The sequence below is a fragment of the Colletotrichum karsti genome (assembly GCF_011947395.1).
Source record: "Colletotrichum karsti strain CkLH20 chromosome Unknown Scaffold1, whole genome shotgun sequence".
NCBI classification, from domain to species: Eukaryota; Fungi; Ascomycota; class Sordariomycetes; order Glomerellales; family Glomerellaceae; genus Colletotrichum; species Colletotrichum karsti.
This window is the reverse complement of record NW_024065901.1, coordinates 1229675-1250219: the sequence shown is the minus strand read 5'-3', so window position 1 is coordinate 1250219 and position 20545 is coordinate 1229675. Positions and strand designations below refer to the sequence as shown.

The 20545-nt window shown below is 55.4% G+C and overlaps 3 protein-coding genes across 3 annotated transcripts; 1 reads left to right on the top strand and 2 right to left on the bottom strand.

The window, feature by feature from the left end:
• Nucleotides 1-710: 710 nt before the first annotated feature.
• On the bottom strand, nucleotides 711-2533 carry CkaCkLH20_00283 (uncharacterized protein; the record flags this gene model as incomplete). Its single annotated transcript, XM_038883003.1, has 4 exons — nucleotides 711-1113; nucleotides 1162-1530; nucleotides 1584-2249; nucleotides 2307-2533. 4 exons carry the CDS (start codon nucleotides 2531-2533, stop codon nucleotides 711-713), a joined length of 1665 nt encoding a protein of 554 aa, XP_038751708.1.
• A 2741-nt stretch (nucleotides 2534-5274) lies between these two features.
• On the top strand, nucleotides 5275-5991 carry CkaCkLH20_00282 (acetyltransferase; the record flags this gene model as incomplete). The annotated part of the gene is made up of 1 exon (XM_038883002.1): nucleotides 5275-5991. One exon carries the CDS (start codon nucleotides 5275-5277, stop codon nucleotides 5989-5991), a length of 717 nt encoding a protein of 238 aa, XP_038751707.1.
• Nucleotides 5992-7409: 1418 nt separating this feature from the next.
• CkaCkLH20_00281 (uncharacterized protein) lies at nucleotides 7410-10456 on the bottom strand (the record flags this gene model as incomplete). The annotated part of the gene is made up of 4 exons (XM_038883001.1): nucleotides 7410-9144; nucleotides 9617-10030; nucleotides 10171-10206; nucleotides 10407-10456. The coding sequence occupies 4 exons, from the start codon at nucleotides 10454-10456 to the stop codon at nucleotides 7410-7412; spliced, it is 2235 nt and encodes a 744-aa protein (XP_038751706.1).
• Nucleotides 10457-20545: the final 10089 nt, after the last annotated feature.

The following is a 20545-nucleotide window of genomic DNA, read 5'->3' as shown; positions in this document are numbered from 1 at the left end:
GCGTCGGTACTGCAAAAGCTCTTACAGTTACTCCTTGGACCTTGGTAAGAAGAGTAAGACTGCTCTGCTGAGATAGCTTGGTCCTCGTCGCATCATTGGTAAGCAGCTGCTTTCCCCAGGTTTGCAAAACTGACCCAAGCGTAAGCAGCCTCATGAAACACATTGAGCATCTCTTAGCGCACAGCCAGCATCCCATTCTCGTCATCAGGAGCAAGTTTTGCCGGTGTTTGGGGGAAGAAAGTGTTGGAAAGCCTCGCAAAAGGGCTTCAGGGGATTATCGTTCGTCGCAACCATCCTGTGTGATATCCAAAACCAGGCGCATGGCGGATAACAAAGTATCGACGACGCTGTGTTATGCGACGGTTGGCAACAGCATGGCCGGCATCTCTTCCGCGACGTCACAACTCTGTCAGCTTCGTCTCCGATTCATCATTCAATCCAGACGATGCTATTTTCTTCTTCAGGCGATGGTCACCTGGTGTCCGTGGTCAAACGCCAAGATCGGTAATTCTAGCCCCGCTGCCACTGATTATGGGACTGAACTACGACTGGGCCAACCCAGAGGAAGTTGGATACTCATGTTGGGAAATATCCGTGCTCATCATTCGGGCATATTGTTGTGTCCACAAGCCCTACTTCCGAGAGAGCATCTGGAGAAAGTCAGCTTCGAGACACAAACAAAGATGCAGAGAGACGGTGTCTAGATGGACTCACTTCCTGCAGAAATGCGATCCGCTCCTCCGTGCAGCCCGAAGCCTGTCATACTCCTCCAGCAGCCAACGACAGCAGCCCCATCTTTTTGCTGTACTCTCGACGCTTTGCCTAACTTCGCGCATTTGGGTGTCTGCATCTTCCAGCAGAGCCTCGTAATGCAGAAGAAGTTGCATCGTGTGGTATTGCGCATAAGGCCATACTGGCGCACAATGCTCCAGCACGTCGTCTTGGTTCGAGTAAGCATTGAAAATGCCTCTCGAGCCGTCAATGACTAGCCCGATAGTGAAGTTGATGCCAGCAACGGCCTTCTTCATTTCCATGTCCGTCTCGGGGTCCCGTGCCGGTGTATCGGGGCTATTCGCCGCGTACATAAAAGAATAGAAGAGAAGACAGAATTGACTAATGACGATTAGTGACAGTCAAGCACATTGACGGAACATTACCAACCTCGCACAGAGAGCGTAGGTATTCAGGGTCTCGCCCCAGGTTTCGGATCGGGTGATCAAAGCCTCACAGAGACTTCGGGTAGCAGACTCGAGTTGAACAAAAGAATAAACACTAGGTGGTTCTTCCTGCTCGGAAGCAGCCACCTCCCAATTGACGGCGTAGCCAAGGAGGATGGCAGCTTGGCATGATCGTTGAAAGGCACCCACGCGCACCGAAGCCGGTATTGTGACGGGATATCGTTTGATTGTTTTCACCGTTCCGTTCTTTTCGGCGTCCCAAAGGTAATGCACCGTTGGGAGAAGGTCGTCCTCTGAGGGCATATCCATCTGCAGAGGGGTCCAAAGCGTTGCGGCTTGCTCATGGGAAATTCTACCAAGTCAGTTTGAAATTCGGCGAACCATCGCAGTCAGGCGGCAACTCACTTGTCCATGATAACGAGGACCCACCAGAGAGCTCGTTTCTGCTCCTCTTCAGGATCAGCTGGCAGGTCTGCTTCCTCCTCAACGTACTTTCCTGGCTTGAGGTTGAGTAATTTGCCCATAGAAGCGGCCTCGCCAAAGGTCTGGTAGCATCGCATGATGTTGCCATGACCCAGTTCGTAGAGGGATATCAGAACCCCGGCTTGGATGTTCTCGACAGTGGGTCTCGTAAATGCTTTCCTGAGCGTCCACATTCGTTTGGCTGACTGATACAGAGGATGGTCCAACATTGCAGTCGAAGAAAACTCGTCGCAATTCCATATGGTGAGCAGGTGGATGCACAAGACGACCAGAGCCACATCAACATCATTCGGGTTCGTATCCAGCTGGGCGGCAGCACAGCGCTTCTCCCAGACTTCGGGGTTAATGACTGCAAGCCATGTGTTGACCGTGTTGAAGTAGGTCTTGGCAGAAGCCTTCCAGTCGACACCGCGACTATTCAAGAGATGCATGATCTGCGCGGCAGTAAAGTCGACCTGGTTGAGCCAGTCGAAGGCGGGCCGCACATCGCCTGCCAACTTGTACTGGTGCTGGGCCGAGATGCCATGGTCGACAATTGTCAGCGATGGCGGGTTGACGACGAAGTCATAACAGCAAATGGTTGTGAGCCTAGTGAGCGAGTTAGTATGCGTTGGTGCTTCATGGCCGGCCCCCAAAGTGACTCACCTCGCGCATCTCGAGCAAGCGGGCAACCCCTTGTCGCATTTCTTCTTCGTTCTCGTGCATTTTTCGCAGGCGCGGTGGGCGCGTTGCGGGGCGTCCACGGGCGCGGGGGATTGATGATTCGACGACGCCGATGACAGGCGGTTTGTGTAACGCGATCCTGAGTTGACGTTGTCAGAATCCTCGGATGGCGGCGTCACGGCGAGCCGCTGCAGCGGCCTCGACGACATAGCAGTCTGCCGTCTCCTTCGTGTTTGAGGTCGCTCGACGTTGTGTGAGAAGATTCCCGGCGGGTCTCGGAGGGGTACCGGCGACGAAGAGGCAACAAGAGAATAAGAGGAAATTGGCGCAGAAATCGGCAAAGTCTGCACACAACAAAAAGAGAGACAGAACAGCGGACGAGAAAGAGCTGGAAATGGCGGTAGCAAGAGCAGCCGCGACAGGCGGGCAGTGTCTTGCTTTCGTGACACGCTCAAGGGCACACAAGTCGAGGAAGAAGCAGCAATCCGCCAAGCTTCTGTACCTTAATGAGATGAGGCGGACAGCACAAGCAAAAGGCTGGGCTTTAAGGATTATTAAGGTAAGGTAGGAGCATGAGCAGCGAACCACTCACTGCCGTATCTGTCAGTCACCGTCCACTCAACCATTCCCATTGTCGAGCTGTTTAGTGCCGGTTTTGCTCCACTGGCCCAGACTCTTCCCGTCGCTCAACCGGTGCCCCTCTCCCCTCCTTGAAAAAAGGAGGGATCAAGGGAACATGAGCGGATCCTTTCTCGATAGAGCGTTAATCCCGGCTCCACTGCGACTTGAAGAACACCGAGGGGACCCCGGTAGCCATTTTTCCTGTGTAACCACGAGAACGGCTCTTGTTGTTGTTATTCGTAGACGTTGACACCTTGGACACTTGAAGTCTGGTGTGTGTAACTCGGAATAGACGACATAGACGCCCATTATCGTGTATGCCACCATATGCAAGCTAAATGCTGACATTGTGTGACGTGGGACAGGACGTTTAACGTCGGGACATGTCTCTTCTCCTCTTCTGAAGGCTCACTCACATGTTGCTGCTCGGCAAGAGCCAAGACCGACTAGAACCACCATCCCAGACATTCAACATTCTAAAGCAGTGAGTGGCTTGGTCGATCTTGGATCCAAGACCTTGGATTCCAGTCTGCATGAGAATCGCCGGCGGGTTCCAGATGAAAGACGAGAGACAAGAATGAGACTCCCATCCTTTCTTCAGGAAAGCCCATGTCTTGCTGAGCTGCCTTACCTAATGCATATTTTCCGCGCGCTTGGACCATTTTCCCCGTCAAAATGCTGGCTCCATTCCAGGTTTACTTTAGGTCAGCAACTCTGGATGTACGCATCCGTCTTAGTGCCATCGCATCGCAGCAACATCATCCCTGTCACTTGTCTCCCACACGCCTTTTGTCGGTCAGCATCCAGCTCGATACCACCCACCACGTTCCCTAAACTGGCATTGATATCACTGATTGCATCCAGAATAAACCAACCCATGTCTTCAACGCGTCTCCTTTGACTGTTTGTCTCGGCGTAAGACCGAACCAGCAGACGACGCAAAGAATAGCGCTATGCAGTCTGACCACGCGTGTTCCTGGGAAACGCCCTCCCGACCTTCCTCGACTCTTCTCGAGCCAATTGCAAAATCGGATTGACGACATTCTATCCCGAACCCGGTCCGCCGTGGAAAAGTTCGCAGAAAGACTACCAGCCCCGTCAGCGAGCACTTTCCATCTATGGCTCTTGGCTCTGCTGTCCCTTCCGTGTAGGGCTGACACCCCAGGGTGGAAATGGCTTCATCATGAACGCCCGCTGCCTCCAACCGATGTTACACAGCAGTCGCGGTAGCTATCGCTCCGCTTCCTGACAAACCGCTACACCGCCGCCGTTACGCTTATCGCTGCGTTCTGCGCCTAGTCTTCTTCGCTCCAAGTAGCGGAGAACGGTGCCACGTCAAGCTGATCAAGGCTTTCCGAAGACTCGGAGCCGCCAGGCGATGTGCTGCCTGTGCCACCTTCGCCGTCCGTCCCGTTCTTCCGCCGTGGGGTAATTAGGGAGCCGCGGGTTGGTCCGTTCAACAGCAAGAGCAAGGTTGGGGTTGGCTCGTCGTGTGGATAACCGCTTCGGAATTCCACGTGGACGGGTTGAAATTCTGCCCAACCTTGACGATGCTGTGACGACTTTGGGGGCGGAAAATGAGTCCAATGCAGGATATGACGATGGCCGACGGGAGGCTCTCGCCGTCGCCGTCGCCGTCGGCGATGGTCTACCCCACAGGGTTCGGCTTCGGCTTGAATGAACTCAAAGTGTTCGACACGGCAGGCCGAGGCCGGCCCCCATTCTTGGCACGATGACCGCCGACCGTTGGACTTTCCCGATACCGCCCTTCCCCGCTCCCAAGTCTTGCAGACAAGACTGTTGCGCAATTGAAACATTGCTGCGAGATGACAGCTGCCGGCTTCCGTGTCCGGGGCCGGCCCCGTTCGGCCTGCGGCATAGCATACATAAATGGGGCTTAAGGGAACTTTTGGAGACGGTGTTCCCCGCGTCACGCCCTGCCGATTGACTCATTCGACATAGAACTGACGAATCCATACATGAGTTGCCCGACCTTTGTTATACGGCAACGAGCAGTCCCTTTTGTGCCAACACACTCCTCGCCAAACTTCTCAAACGTGCTGTTCACTGAACAAGTCTCTATCAGGTCAATCGATTCTGGTTTGGCTCCATTACGGCACAGCAGTTTCGGAGGAGGTCATTGGCCAATGGGACGACGACCGGTCTTTCTCCACCATCCGGAAGCCGAGGACGCCATCTTGAAGCTTGCCTAAATCCATCCACATCATCGGTATTTCCGCAGGATTTCCACTTTAGCCCATTGCTTTATTTCATCTTCATTGACCGAACCCCAGCTAACGCCCTTAGATTTACACATCAAGCAACAGCCATGGCTAAACCGGAATTCCGCGTTCGGGATGGCACGTCCGCCGATATCCCAGCTGCAGCCGAGATCTTCATGGCCGCCTTCGGTGACGACTGGATCGCAAACACAATGCACCCCCACCGGCGCGAGTTCCCAGATGACTGGCGCGCCTGGGCCAACCGGTTCTTCTACGCCAGGTACTGGGGTCCCGAACAGCAGCTCTTCTACGTCCTCACCATCCCGGACCCCGCCGCGCCCTCCGGAGAGCGTATCGTCGCCTTCGCGTGGTGGCGCCGACCGTACCCCACGCCCGCCGAAAAGGCCGCCCACGAGGGCAACCTCACCATCCGCGGCTGGCTGAAGCCGATCCTCCTGGGTCTCAACAGCCTCTCCGGCTACCTCTGGCCATGCCGGTCCATGGATCCGGAGATGGTCAGCGCGTTCGACGACTCTCATATCGCCAGCGATCCCATCAAGAATGACCCGGAGCACCCGAAGCGCAAGAACGCGTGGTACCTCTCGACGCTGGGCGTCAGCCCGGAGTTCCAGGGTAAAGGATACGGGTCGGTTCTTGTCAGGCACAGCCTGCGCCGCGTCGACGAGGAGGGCGTACCGGCGTGGCTCATTGGGCTGAAGGGCGTCGAACCCTTTTATGAGCGGCTGGGCTTCGAGGTCAAGGGCAGGGCGAACGTCGGCAGGTTGGCGGAGTGGGACGGCGGTTCCATCATGTTCAGGGAATGAGACTGGGAAAGAGGCCGCGAATGTTCGGAAGGCAGAGCGTACTTGGAGATGAGATTATAGAGCTGCTAAACGCCGCGCCGCCTTCACTCCTCCATAGAGGTCGAAAGAAAATCCCAGAAATCCTCGTCACTACGTCTTCAAGGAAAGTGAACTCGCGCGTCCACTAGACAGCATGATCAGTCGTCATGAAACATTCCCGCCATCTCCTCTCTCAGTCACCGTCACCTCAATCTATAAAAGTCCCGCCCTGTCGAGCCATAACGAACATTGACATCGGCGCACAGAACGTACAGAATGCCCAAGGGAGGAAAGAGAAAGGTCATCGTATGTCGGACGTCTTATGTCTAACGGCGAGTCAACTCTGTCCTCCTCCCCACGTCTCTGAGGGGGCAAGAGGATGAGAGTCCCCCTGGCTGATTCGCGGCTGTCTATGGAGTCGCCGACGAGACGGAAGAGTTGGGCAAGTTGGCACTTGTCTTTCGGGGTTCAAAGATCGCGACCGATTCGAATCTAATGAACCTGAAAGCTTGAGGCGTCACGACCTAATTATACAGCACGGCGAGCTTCACATCACGTCATCACCTACATAAATCACCGCGACTGAAAGTTCTGTCTCAACTGCGTGTTCGTTAGGCCGAGCTATCTAAGCATTCAAAGCCTTCAGAGCTAAAAAACCGAAAACTCAACTGAAAGTTATTAACAAGGTTGTCAAGGAAAGTAAGAGATATCCCAACCCCCGGCGTCCGTCCCGGGGGGGATCCATCCGTCAATGTGAACCGCAGCAGGATCAGAAAAACTCGAGAAAAAAAACCTTTCAAAATCATGGCAGAAACCAGATAACCCAACGCCACTTTTGTTCCATACCGTAGCCACCCAGTTAGACCCAAGACCGCCCGCCCACCGAGAGCCCGTTCCCTACCACACACCCGCTCTGACTCCTCAACGTGTGTTGCCGCTCGTGTACTCTCTTCTCTCTCTCTCGTTCGCGCTCGTGTCCGACAAAAGTAAGAAAAAGAAAAGGTCACCCTTTTTGTTGGTTTTTTTCTAGACTTGATTCCCAACCGTGAAAATCCCAGTTGTGCCGTTAAATCCGTGCGATGTCCAGTCATCCATCATTTTCGTGCCTCAAAAGCCATGTAATACCCCAGATGGCTTGGGCTTCCCAAGAGAGGAAGAGAAAAAAGAAAGTCCGTGTAATTTTGATTCCCCGCTGTCCTCATGCAATTGGCCATGTGCAACGAGAGAATAAGAGAGAAAAGTAAAAGAGAGGAAATAGGACAGAAACCAAATGACCGCTTGCCTTCCCCAATGGTGTACTCCGAGTTGATGCCGTGTCGACGTGACATGATAGTGCGGGTATAAGGAAGGCCGTTTCAAAAGAGTGCGCTGTTTTGTTGTTGCTCGGATCTAGGAGCTGATCAGTGACGAGCAGCGTCCTGCATGGGCTGCATTGGCTGCATGGGTTGCATAGGTTGCATGGGCGGCGTGGCGTAAGACGAATGGCGCGAGTGCTCCGAAGGCGTGCGGTCGTAGGCGCCGCGCTGGTCATGCTGGGGTGTCATGTTCGGACCGACCGCGAAGCCGTGCGCTGAAGGAGCGCGGTGCATCGCACGAGGCGCATTGGGAGTGCTCTGGTGACGAGCGTGTCTGTTGACACCGACGGGGCCGAGGCGAGAGGCGGGATTCGGCTGGAACGGGGATGCGCCGTACGCGTACTGCCGCTGAGGGTCTTCATAGTAGTTGGGCTGGGTGCCTTGGACGAACGGGTTGTCGTGGGGACGAGGGTATGTGCCATCGTAAGTGTCTTGCTCGACGGTGCCGGTTCCGTATCCATAGGCAGCAGGGGCGGCGTATCCGGAAGAAGAGGACGGGCGGTAGGTAGGTGCCTGTCCCTGGTGGAAGCCTCCGATCTCGCTCTGGGAGCGCTGGTGATAGGCGCGGCGAGGGTCCGGGTAGGTGGACGGCATGTTCGTGGAGGTCTCGAGGTGAGATGCCATGGTCTTGCTACCGCGACGCTGGGGAGTCGGAGCAGGGAGAGGACCGCCTTGGGGACCGCCGGCGCCGAAGACGAAGGGACCCGATCCCATTTGAGGCTGTCGGTAGTAGTCCTCCTCAGGATGACCCTCGCGAATGTTGCCGAAGGCGGGGCGGTGCGGGATGTTCATGCGGCGCATGGCAGAAGGAACTCTGGGCATACCAGGCATAGCACCTCGGGAAGCATCGAAGCCTTCATGGCCCCAGTAGGCGTTGGGCTGGCTGACACGCCTAGCCATGGGGAGTGCCTCGGGTCTCAGGGTAACGCCCATAGATTGAGAGCGCTTGTGGGCAGCGCCGCCGCTGGTCTTGCGCTTTAGGTAGGTCTTGGGCTTCTCGTCGGGACCGTCGCTGCTGATGGTGGGAAGGATCTCGATGTCGGGAATCTGGCTGAGTCCACCGCCGTCAATCTCGGTCTTCAACTGCGCAACAATCTCCTGAATGGCAACCGTGGTGTAACCAGCACCGCACTTGCTGAGGAGCCATTCGGGGACCGCGGTTCCGTTGAGCATGGCGCCGTCGAGCTGCTCGTCGTCGGACTCATCCTGGTAGGCGCGCTTCTTGGACTCTTTCTTGTCCTCGAGACGCTTCTGCTCACGCTTGCGGATGGCGAGAGACCAACTGTTGACGACACCAGCCTTGCCTGCGCGCTCGTTCTCGTCGCTCCACTGCTGAACACGGGCGATCTGCTTCTGTACCAGGTCGACCTGGAGCTTGGAGTACTCATGGGCGTTGCGGTAACGACTGCGCTGGTAGTGCTTGCGGCAGAAGTGGACCCAAACGTGAGCGGGAATCATGCGAGTGCAGAGCTTGTTGCGGCCAAAGATGTGCGAGATGGCTTTGCGAGGCTGAGATCCGGTGTCGCAATTCTCGATGTACATACACTTGATCTCGTCATGATTCGCCGCAGGCGGAGGGGACTCCGGAGGTGACATGGCGTAGGGCTGTTGGGGCTGGAATTGAGCTGTTTCGGAAACAGAAGGGAAGGGCTGGAAAGTAGGAGCAGAGATGGCCGCGAAGTCGGGAGCAGAAACGGCGCGCTTGTGAGTACGCGAACCCGGATGCTCCTGAGGTAAGGAGAGGTAATTGAGGTTGTCTTGTTGTTGTTTTGAGTGAGGGCTGATGATACCAAAAGATTAGCAAGAGTCCAGCTCAGATCGATCAAGTTGTTTGTATTCAGCAGAAGAAATTGAGGTCTCGCGGAGGTAGAGATGATTTTTATAAGGGGTGGGAAGAGAAGGGAGTGATCAACGGCGCCAGGCAGTGAAAGGGCAGAGGAGGTGAATATCGAGAGGTTATCGCGACCTCAAGGGCTGAAAAAGGTGAGATGAAATGAGGAGGCAGCCGGCGCGTGACTTGAAAAACCGGTCTCGTCTGGTGAATGAGGTTGAAAATTGGAAGGCGCGCCTGCCCAAAGTCGCGAAGGAGGAAGGCGCGGCGCATCACATCTCAACATGGGATGAAAATCCACCCGTCGCTCCTTCCTCCGCCAATTTCGCCCAATTCATACGCAGAAAGTGTTTGTGCAGTGATGAGGAGTGTAGTGATGAGAGGTGATACGAACATGGCAGCTGGGTGGCTTTAAACGTACCTCAAACCGTCAGTAGGACTTGACCTGTTACTGCCCATGCCCCGAGTGATGAGGATGGCATCTGAGGGGCTACCCGGACGACCTGGTCCTTTCAGACTGGGATCTAATACTGCATTCGGATCGGACTGTGCCGCGGTCCTCGGCGATGGCGGCTGAATGTCGACCATCGCATGTCCCATATTTTGCTGGTGTTCTGCCAGCTTAGTGTCGAAGGCCGGCACATCGTTCAACAGCGACGTAAACGGCTGGATGCCGCTGACTGTTGAAAGCGATGATATTCTGGAGTGGCCTCCGGACTGGTTAGAAGACGTATAAGACGACAGACTGCTGTGGCTGTCGGAAAATTTGTGTTTCGGGGATTTGGGAAATCCGCCCGTCATATGTTGGCCGTCATCTTCACGTGGCAGATTTGGCCTGTTTGAAGGGTTAGCGGATCTGGTCAATTCCTTGTTGCATGACAGCTTGGCGGAGATAGTCCAACAATCGCCATGAGCAACATGGGATGAAGATTGCCAGAGCAGCGCGACCGCGTGTCACCAAAATCACTGGCTTACCTTGCAGTAAGTTGCCCTTCCGACTCTCCAGATATGCTGGGCCTGACGATCAGTTAGTTCACATGAACGGAAAGAAAAAAGCTGAACACAACAGCACGAATGGCCTCAGTAACGGAGTTGCGATGTGGCATTGCGGCTCTGAAGCACCCCTGCTTGCCAGGCCGGGATAACTCGACCGCAAGCTGTCGCAAACACCGCAGCCCGCCGGCAACATTCATTGGAAGCTGAATACGTACCGTCCAGGGTGTGTACTCGTCATCGGAGTAATGTTGGCGGAGTGCGCCATCTCGTGTGCTAAGGAGCTAAGAGAGCTGGCCCTCGAATGGCAACTCGATGAGGGCAGATCGTAAGAACTCGCGGAAGTCGACTGGTCCGCTTCGGATTCGCTATAAAACGCAGGTTTCGCAGGAGGGGCAGCAATCTTCGTGTCTAGTGATAGTGGAAGACAGTAACCGCCCGCATCCCATGGCGTGCGGTTCCGCGGTGCTCTAAAGTCGGTCCGCCTGGAAGACGTCGTCTTCTCCGGGGACGCAGTAATCGGGGTTTGTCCGTCAATGGGCGCAAATGTGGGTTCCAGAATGTTGTTCCTGATAGTGGGCTTGTTTCCCGCCGCTACGTTCAGTAGTGATGTCACGTCCATCGCTCAAGCGCGGACGACTTGGGAAAGGTTCTTTCGCTGGGCGGAATCCAGTTTGGCGGTTCGTCGGGGTGATGATATAGAGTCTCCTTGCTTCCTACTCGGCTCGTCCAATTCCTAGATCGCCGTGATCTCAATGTCGCCTCAGATATGTCGACCTTGGTGCCCTAGTCCCAACTCTTGATATAAGTCTTCACGATGGTGACTCTTGGTCGCTGTCGTTGTCGTTGTTGTCGTCGATGATGATGTCCGATCTCTAGGATCCAGTCCGATACATCGGATACTCGTCTGTACACCCAGGTTGCGAATGTCGCACAACTTGGAGACGGCGAAGCAAGGTGGTAGCAGTGAGAGGAAGGGTGAGGAAACGATAAGGTTGGTGGGAGATCCCAAAGCTTTTGTGTGTGGCGCCCGGGGGGCGGAAGGCAGCTAGGGGAGGGAAGGGGTAGGACAGGAGGACGATGACAAGTTAAGAAGCAAACGATAAGAATATCAGACCTATCGTTGGGATCGCCGTTTCAGAGTCGCACTGACAGTTCCAAAAGCGGATTGAAACAGCCGAAACACCTTCAAGTCGGCCAGTGGTGTACGTGAAGGGTCATCCGAAAGGACCTAATACGTCTGGCTTCGAGCGCGCCGAAGTGGTTCGTAGCTGTCGGATCGACGTCGAACCGAGAGAAACAGAGGAAACGGTCCCTTCTCCGTAGCTGAGGTCTTAAGGCTGTACGATCAAGGGGTGGTTTGTGGCAGTGTACCGCATGTATGTAGACGGAAAGAGACGTTGTTCGGGTCCGCAGACGAGGGCTTGCCGACGATGGTGTTGATCGTGTCGTCCGCAAACGATGGGATCTCTTGAGACGGCCGAACCGAGTCTCTTTGCTTCGAGAAGACGGTGAGACCAAGGAGACGAGCAAGTCCGAGGTCTGCTCAACTTATTGTTTCTTCGGGGAGCAACTTGTCAACAACGGGCGAGTGCCTCGGCGAAGTTCGTCAAAGTTTCGTTTCGGGAACGCAGGCACTATCATGCCATGGATGAGGCACACGCCTTTGGTCGATATAAACCGAATTGTGACAGATGCTGGCAGGCTTCAGACAGACGCGGATGGTGATGAAATGAGAGGGAGTTCAAGGCCAATGTTCGGAAAGGTCAGGAAGAAACAAAGATAAGACGAATGGTTAGCAAGAGACGGGGACGAGCCCGGGTGGCCAGGGACACGCAGAAGTAGGGCTGTGCTGAAGAACGCATAAAGGGACGGTAGGGATTGAAGACGGTAGCTGTTTGGGAATCCGGGCGGAGGGTGTAGAGACGGTCAGAACAGAAGCAGTATCGAAGGTCATGACTAGGTCCAAGACGCTCGAGATATGGGTACAGGAACGACGGATGACTGGACCGAGCCTGGTTGCTGTCAGGCCAGGGCTCCAAAACACACACGTCGTTCAGTCTTGAAAAGACGAATATCCAGGCTGGGGCAAGGTCCAAAAGCCACAAGCATCGGAGGAAAAGATGGGGACGGGGAGGAGGCTCGCAACGGGAGCCAGCATGATCACTGTGCAAGAGAAGGTGGGAAGCTAGAGAATCTGATCAGAGTTTCCACTTGCGGCAACGCAAGGATGCTGGGCATTATGCGTTGAAGGGGAAGGGATGTAGTCGATGTTTAGACTTCCCCACAGTAGGTTTGGGCGCGCCGGTGGGAAAAAAAGCCCCCGACTGGCCGCTGGCTCGACGAGGGTCCATGTGCTGTGTGCATTTCCAAGGACCGGGGTGTCTGCCATCTTGTCTGGGTTGATTTGTGTAACTGGCACAAGAGGCGACAGCTTCTGGCCCCCCCTCCTGCTCCTGCTGCTGGCTGCTTCCCTACGGATGGAATACCGCGCAGTGCTTTGTGCTATGCTTCTTGTGCTGTGAATGCAGTGTGCGCGTGTGTCTCCGTCGTCGGCCCCCAATCCCGTCGCGAAAAAGGACGGACGACGGACGCTCTGTGTCTGCGGTGGTTTGCGTCGTTTTGGGGGTGGGTTCTAGGTTGCCGTGGGAGCTTGGCGTCCTGGCCGTTGCCGGTGACTAGGGCGACTCCCTTGACATCAAGTTGTGCATCAGATTGGACCGTAGCAGATCATGGCGTCAGAAGCTCCGTCTGAACCATGATCTCCGCAGGGGAATTGTCCGCGCAGGGCTTAGATTTCCAAATAGCCAGCCAGGGCAACATGATAACAGACGGGTGATATAGGCTGTGGCAGGGCGGGATCTATCGTGAGTTCAGTTCGTTCCATTGGCGCGCCCAAAGTCGACGACAGGGTCGCCGAAAACAACAAGCGTGGTTGAGTGTGTGTGATGAGCCGTACACGACGTATTGCGCTGCTGCTCCGTTGATGCAAATGGGAGGCCCTGGGGCGCAGTTATCCATCGATCTGCAAGCTGAGACCTGGCTTTGGGCGTGAAACTTGTCAAGGAAGCACTCCGTTTGAAGGCACTGGGATCTGTGATGGGGTGGACCGTGGATGGGGACAGGGCTCAGGTGTGCGATCTCTGACCGGACTGGTATCTGACCGTGGACAAGAGGGGCCAAATTAGCACACCAAGCCACGGGCATGTGCAGATGAATGTTCACTTGGTCGGGAGAAGCCGAAGCGAATGCCGGGGCTGTCGTTTTGCCCTGTGTCGCTGCTCGGTGGCTACCGCGTCTGGTCTTTTGATCGTGAGTCGTTTCTCTGGCTGTCAGACCGGCCGAAAATCGACGATAGGCTGGCGGAAGCTGGGTATTGCTGGAATGATACCGTCGAGACGGGTTGGACGGATGCAATCGACCAGATGAAGAGAAGAAAACCACATGGCTGGGCGCACGAGGGTAGCCACAAGGCGGCCGGGAGAGGCGATGGACCCCGCCAACGCCAACGCCAACTACCAACGGCCGAGTGCTTCCTTTGTCACCATTGTGTGTGATGGACAGATACTTTGTGCGCGTGTTGTTGTTACAATATACAACGGCGCTGCAGCCACGCTGTGTCTCTCCCAACTCTGATCTGACAAAAGGTTCGAGTTTGATGAGTGTGCAAGATTCGAGCACAATTCCGCGCGGAAGCTGTCTTGTCTGGCAGTCTTCTGGTGTGTCTCAAAGGTCACCATCTGCCACTAGATGTGACGCCAGCCCGTGCTCTCGCCGTAGAAAACGTCTCTGCTGTCTGTGGACTTCCATTCGTCTCACTTTCCAACACGAGGTCAATCCAAGTGGGTGGATTGATTTCTCGGCTTGTCTTGTTTTTTTTTTGGATCCTTCTGCGGGTAGGGTAACTGATGGTGTTTGCTTGCGTTGCATGGCGGTTAGTCGTCACCGGGGATCGTAACTCAGAGCAACCCATGAGAATAGACAGTGCACCACAAGGTAGCGTAGCAAACGAACTGGCGGGAGACGGACGATGTTCATTTGCTTGACCATCCAATCGAGCACGAACCCAAGCATACCGTTGCTCTGGGCGGCCGCTTGTTGACTGCGGGTTTTTTAGTGCCTTGGTTTTGTCGCATTTGCACATTCGGGGCGCATGTACATATGCTTATGCCTCGAGGAGTAAATACTCAGGTACGGCTCCTAATACGATGGCGCAACTTTCCGTGCCGCTGTTTCCCATCAGCATGCTTATCGGTGACTGACATCAGTGGGATTTCGATATATTACCTTTTAGTCCGAAACCCATGGGACGGCGTCTCGTCACCAACTGGACTGACCCATGCCACTCGGACAGCCATGACCGATGTACCGTGATGCAGCCAGCTGACGAGACAGGACGAGGCGCCTGCTCTTCCAGCGCATCGCATCGCATCCTTTAGCCGGTTTGATGGCATGTCCGGCCAAATCACAAAGACGGGTTTAGTCTGCCTGCGAATGTCGATGTTGCGCGACGCAGCGCAACGAAATTTGAATACCGGTAGCATCAATACGTGGCAGCCCGGCAGAGCAGCCATCGTAGGCGGCGGTATCAGTAGACAGAGGCGGCGTGCCAACTGGAAGGCACCTCAGTATGACGGTCTGGTCCCGTCGCCCAGCCGGCGCGGGCTGATGTGCTGCAGGGTATGACATGGCAGCAAGGGCAGTTGCTGCATAGAAGCATAGCAAGGCGAGTTCGACATTGGACAAGTTTGGGCGTCTGAATGCGTCGAGTATCCGTAGCTGGGTGAGGATCCGTGGTGGGCGCCCCTTGGGGGGATTGCGCGATTTGCGATTGGCTCATGAGAATCTGCCTCCACGTTTCAAGACGGGGAATGCAAGCTGGGATGGTGAGATGTATCGAGGCAAGGGGGTGACGGGCGGCGCAGACTGCAGCATGGGACGGGATAAGGGTAATGGATGGTGTGGGTGGTGAATGGCGTCGTATTGCGGCGGCAGTGGTGGCTGCGGCTGCGGCTGCGGCTGCGGCTGCGGCTAAGACTTTGACTGCGACTGCGACTGCGACTGCGAATTGCGAATTGCGACGGCGATGAAAGATGCAGAACGGCGTACGAGTAGAGCTGAGAGTTGCTGATGTAGTACCTGCTCGTCGTGCGTAAATGAAGGAAGAGATGGGCCAAGGCCACGGAGAAGGCCCTCTGCTCCTGTTCCCGAGAGATTGAATCCGACGGAGGGATGTTGGGACCGATCCAGGATGTTGAGGTGAATTCGATAGTGATTAGATGGATGGTGGTGGTGGTTGCTGATGCAGCATGACGGGGTGGTCAGGGTGGTTGTCGTGAGTAGATGGGATAGATGGATTGACGGATGGCGGGGCGCACTAAAAAGAATCAGATTGTGCATGAGGTGAGAGTCCAGAGCAGCCTTCTTCCCGGGGCCTGTTGATGGCCCTGTCGGATCAGGATGAGAACTGATGGACGAGGGCGATGGCGAGGGTGACGGCGAAGGCGAGGGTGACGGCGAAGGCGAGGGCGAGGGCGAAGACGAGAAAAAGGACGAAGTCTGGGATCGGGTCCAGGTCCGGGTCTGGAGAGGTTTGGTGTTCAGGTCAAGTTCCTGGTCGTGGAAGAGTGCAAGAACCCCAACCCCGGTCAATGCCTTTGGCCTTCCATCGGTACGGGGTGCGATGGAAGCTCTCCCGCGCCATTCCCGTGGTGACTTTCCTTTCCAGTGCAGCCAAACCCTTTTCTTGGTGGTTGGATCCCGGTGGTTTACCTTACTATGTTACTTCGGCACCTTATGGTGGGACGACAAGACGCCTCCTTCCGTCAACCGTCAACCGTCCATCGTGAATCGTTAACCGTGGCTCCCCGTCAACCGTCGTCCGTCATCCCCCCATTGTGGATGTGGGTGTTAGTGTTGCAGCTGAAGTCCACGTTCTCCACAGGTCGCGACTTCAAGTCCCTCCGAGACTGGAGTATCGTGCCTTATTGGGGAAGACAGGAGCACTCTTTCTGATGCGGCTTGTTCCTGGCGCTGGCCGAGGGGAAGCTGGACCGGACGAGGACGAGGCTTCCCTGCACAGATATTCCTGTCGGCGGGGAAGGAAAGGGGCAAGGGGTTGAGTCGGGTCGTCGCCGACGGCTGTCGCTGCCCAGAGAGGACAGCTCTTCGTCGTGAGGCATGGAAAGTAGGAGGTGGGAGTGATGGCATTACGTGCCCTTCTCTTCCATAGCCCAGGCGATCAAAGTAATGCAGTAAGGAAGGGGAGGGGCATTGGCAGGAAAACAATCACTTCTCAGCTCGGCATGGAAGACTAGATTGCTTCTGTGGCTACGGATACAGCTACAGCCACAGAGTACGAATACTGAAGTGCGCATATGCTATCATGTTACAGGCATAACCCTCAATGCTGGCAGCATAAGAGGCGAAATATGAATTGTCCCATCTTCGACCGTCCAATCCATTCATCCGTCAACTCATTCGTTCAAATCAACTACCGGACATAGGCACATTTACCTTGAATCTTTTCTTTGCAACACACAACTCAACTCAACTTAGAATAGGTAGGTGCCCATTACCAAAGGTACGTACCGGAAAGGGGTGTGATGCCGGGGCATTAGTGGACGGATCATTTATGAGCATTGATTGGGTGATAGAATAATCCGTACCCGCTTTCAGCAAGGGCCAGCCTCGATTATGTGAGGTGGGGTCGGTGGCGTTTGTGGATCCCGCGTGTCCCCACCAACCCACCCCTTCCTTCCCTTCAAGAAGCTGCAGATGTTTCAGCTGATGTCCACTCCTCTTGTCATTGGAGACAAGAATGGAACGTTCAGCGAAGAGACTCGGGAACTTCTCCAACGGTCACCCCAGCTCCCGGTCGCATCTCTGCTTCCATCTCCCAAGTGCCTTGACTCTACCCGCACTCTACACAGAGAAAGAGTACGGATACAGAGTACGGATACACAACACAATACACGCTACAGCAACGCACCGGTCAGAGCCTCGAAAGACCTTGCGCGCTCCTTTGCTGAGGACTGAGGTCCTCTTGCTCCAACATGGCCTAATCAGGCCTAGCATCAAGCGGACAACCTCGAGATCCGGCCACCGCACTTTGGACGAAGGAGCATGCGAGGTCCGCGAGCCTACGCAGTACGCAGAACGCAGTACAGTCAAAGCCGAAGACAAACGAAAAAAAGTACGAGCCCGAAGACGGAACGGAGGCAAATCTTCACTCCAGACAAGGACGAGGTCAAGACGAGGTCAAGACGCAGAGCCCGCAAGCAATACGATGCGAGCTTGTCAGACAAACGACAAAACATGCGCTGACACGCAGACGCTCAAGCTTCCACTGCAGAACCAAAAGCACCTCAAGCTTACCTTCTCTACCTTGCCTTGCCTTGGGTCCGGATGGATGATACTCCAGGTACCTCAGCCGTATCTACGACGCCTCCTACCTACCTAGTGTGCTGCTTGCTCTGCTTCTGCTCTGCTCTGGTCTGCTCTGCCGCGACTGACACTGATACTGTCACTCGTCCTATTCTCTGCTGCGACAGATGCATCATCACCACACCCGTCGTCGTCTTCGGCCCATCAAACAGCACTAGCCAGCTGTTCGCTAACGGACGACGCCTTCCCGCTCTCTTCACCTCTTCGGCCTGGGCTTGTTTACCTTGCTGACGAAAGTCGGTGAGCACAGGCATCCATCATACACGTTGCGAAATGCGCCAGTTCGTGGTCCAGTCTTCGCGCTGAACACGATGGACGCCACCTGGCCCCAATTCCGTGGCTTCAAGTAAGGTGCCCTGGGTAGCAGCTAAGGTGCCTCAATCTTGGCTTCCGGCTCAAGATGGGTTGACGGAGAGGGGATGCGACGCAGACTCGGCCCACGGAAGCTTGGGTCGACCAGGTCTAGCTCCAGGGCACAATTGCCCATCGTCAGCGCCCGGCGCCAACGCCAACACCAACGCCAACACCAACGCCAACGGCCTGCTTTCTCGGCTCCCACGTCCAGCCCAGCCTTTACCAAACGGCCACGTCCTCGCACAACGAGACAAGTTCACGACCGTACTCAGGCTACGGGCCAGACGGTTGCCCTATGACACGCCGTCTGTCCTCGAATACAGATGACATGCCCCAGCGGATCCTACCTAGACTGAGGGAATTGTCTGTTGGCCGTTATTGCTCATCAGACCTCACTCAGTACCTATCGGTCTCGGGCCCGAGGATGCTGCGCAATCGCGGACGAGACGCCCTGTCTCCAGGCCTGCGGCCGGCAGACCAACCCACCAAACCAGCCCGACCTCTCTGACAAGGCCTGCTGCAGGGTGACATCCCTGCGCCGATCATCTCGAAGAGACACACGAGCTGGCGCCCTCAGACCCTGGTCTCGAGTGATTTACAATGGTTTCATCTCAACTCTGCTCTTCTGCACTAACGCCATCATGATACGAACGAAGACTCGGGTTCTGCTCCAGCGCCGCTCAACCTGAACTGCGACTTCGATTTCTGCCACTTGTCTTTGGCATTTGCCAGCACGATCCTCTCCGTCTGCCCCTCCCACCCCTCCATTGTGCTACATGGTATTTGGCTTTGCTCATCCATGCCTCCCGGCTCTTGGCTGGTAGCTCCAAGAGTTCGAACGATGAGGGGATGAGGAACATTCTTCAGCGGCCTGTTCCTTGCGATTACGACTCTGCCGACGACGTAACAAACCGACGCCGTCCCAAAATCCGCATGCCCCTATGCAGACGCTACAGTGGCAACGAGCTGGAGGCCCGGCGGCACCCGGAATCACAAAACATTCCGCAGCAACAGCATGGCAAACATGAGCCAGTACGTGCGAGCGGTCGGCAGAGGCGTGTCAGGTGCCTGCAGTGGGAGGCCGCTAACGTTAAGGTTAACCAACCTTGGCCTGGCTGCGCCTGGCCTCCTGCAAGCTCTTTACTGCTTTTACGACATGGCATGCCAGTTCCTTACGCCTCCATGCGACCATCAACAGCTTCAGAGGCTTTTTCGGTGTGGTTGGAGGGCCTCGAGATTGCTCGCCACGGTGTGTCTGGCGTGGCGTGGCCCATCCAACATGCACGACATCACGGTCAACTCATCTTCTTGCCCCGTTCCGATCCCGTCGCCTCTCTGCGTAAATCGGCCGCCAGCGTGGCCAGATTAGCGAGTCAGGGAAAATGTCCGTGGTGTTGAGCCACATCGACGGAACCCAAAATGCGATCTACTGCCGGACCGCCATCGGTCATTTCAACCGCTATCGCATCCTCCACAAGATCCTCCAATTTCCATCCGCTCCTTGAGAAAAAACGCCGCCACCCATTATAGAACATTCGAATGCTCCATCGCGAGGCCCGTGGGCACGACACCTGCCTGGGCAATGTTTATTTGTTTCATTCCATTCGGCATTCTGGAAGCGAGGCTTTTCGCCTAATCCATCGTCGTGATTGTGACTGCTTGAGACAAATCCAACGTCGATTTTCCCCTTCGAGTCAGTTTTCCGCCGTCGTAGCGTCGCGTTGCGTCTCACAGGCAACGCAGCATCCAACCGTCAGGCTTTATGGCTGTCAGCCTTCACTGCCCTATTTGCCCCTTGCATCGACTGTCCGGGAACTTCAGACGCAGGCAGATGTAACGCTGCTTTGCTCTTCTCGGTTTATTTTTCTCCCATTGTCGTCGTTCAAGGTCTTACATGTGTCATCGTCCGATGACGAAACCCCAGAGTTGGGAAAAAGAGGGAAGGATTTGGGCGTCCGATCGCAGCTCACTCTGCGCGCTCGACCCTTTTCCAACTCGCATCGGAGGCCTGCTGAAGCTAGGGTCATGGCAGCTTCGGGTGTTCGGTCTGAACTTTGAAAGCTGTAGAGTCTCGAGTGAGGCGAAAAACACGACAAAACTTCCTTTTTGACTTGTGACAGGGAAATGACGATGGCGGCCTGGTCCGTGACACAGATGGTCGAGTGGCGAAACCGAATAAGAGACGACATGTGCTGGTACGGACGCCGAGATGGATGTTCCAGCCAGCCGGCGACCACCACGCCTCGCGCCCACCCACCCCCGGAGCCGGATGCTGCGGTGCGGGACGCACATTTCCGTCCCGTGGCCTCCGCGGGTATCCGCTTTCAGACCAGCAGCGTCTCCCGGGTGGACGGGGCCTTGGTTCCTTTGATCCTACCCTCTCTTCCTGAAGGATGCTTCAATATTTCTTCATCCTGCGGAGAATCCAGATCAGGGTAGATAGGCCGTCTGGGCTGCTGACATGGCAGTAATTGGAGGATTTCATTGGTGGTCAGCTTCGATTAGCGCCTCACGTAATAGTGCGTTGAAGAGAAAAGGGGTTTAGCCAAAGCCAAGA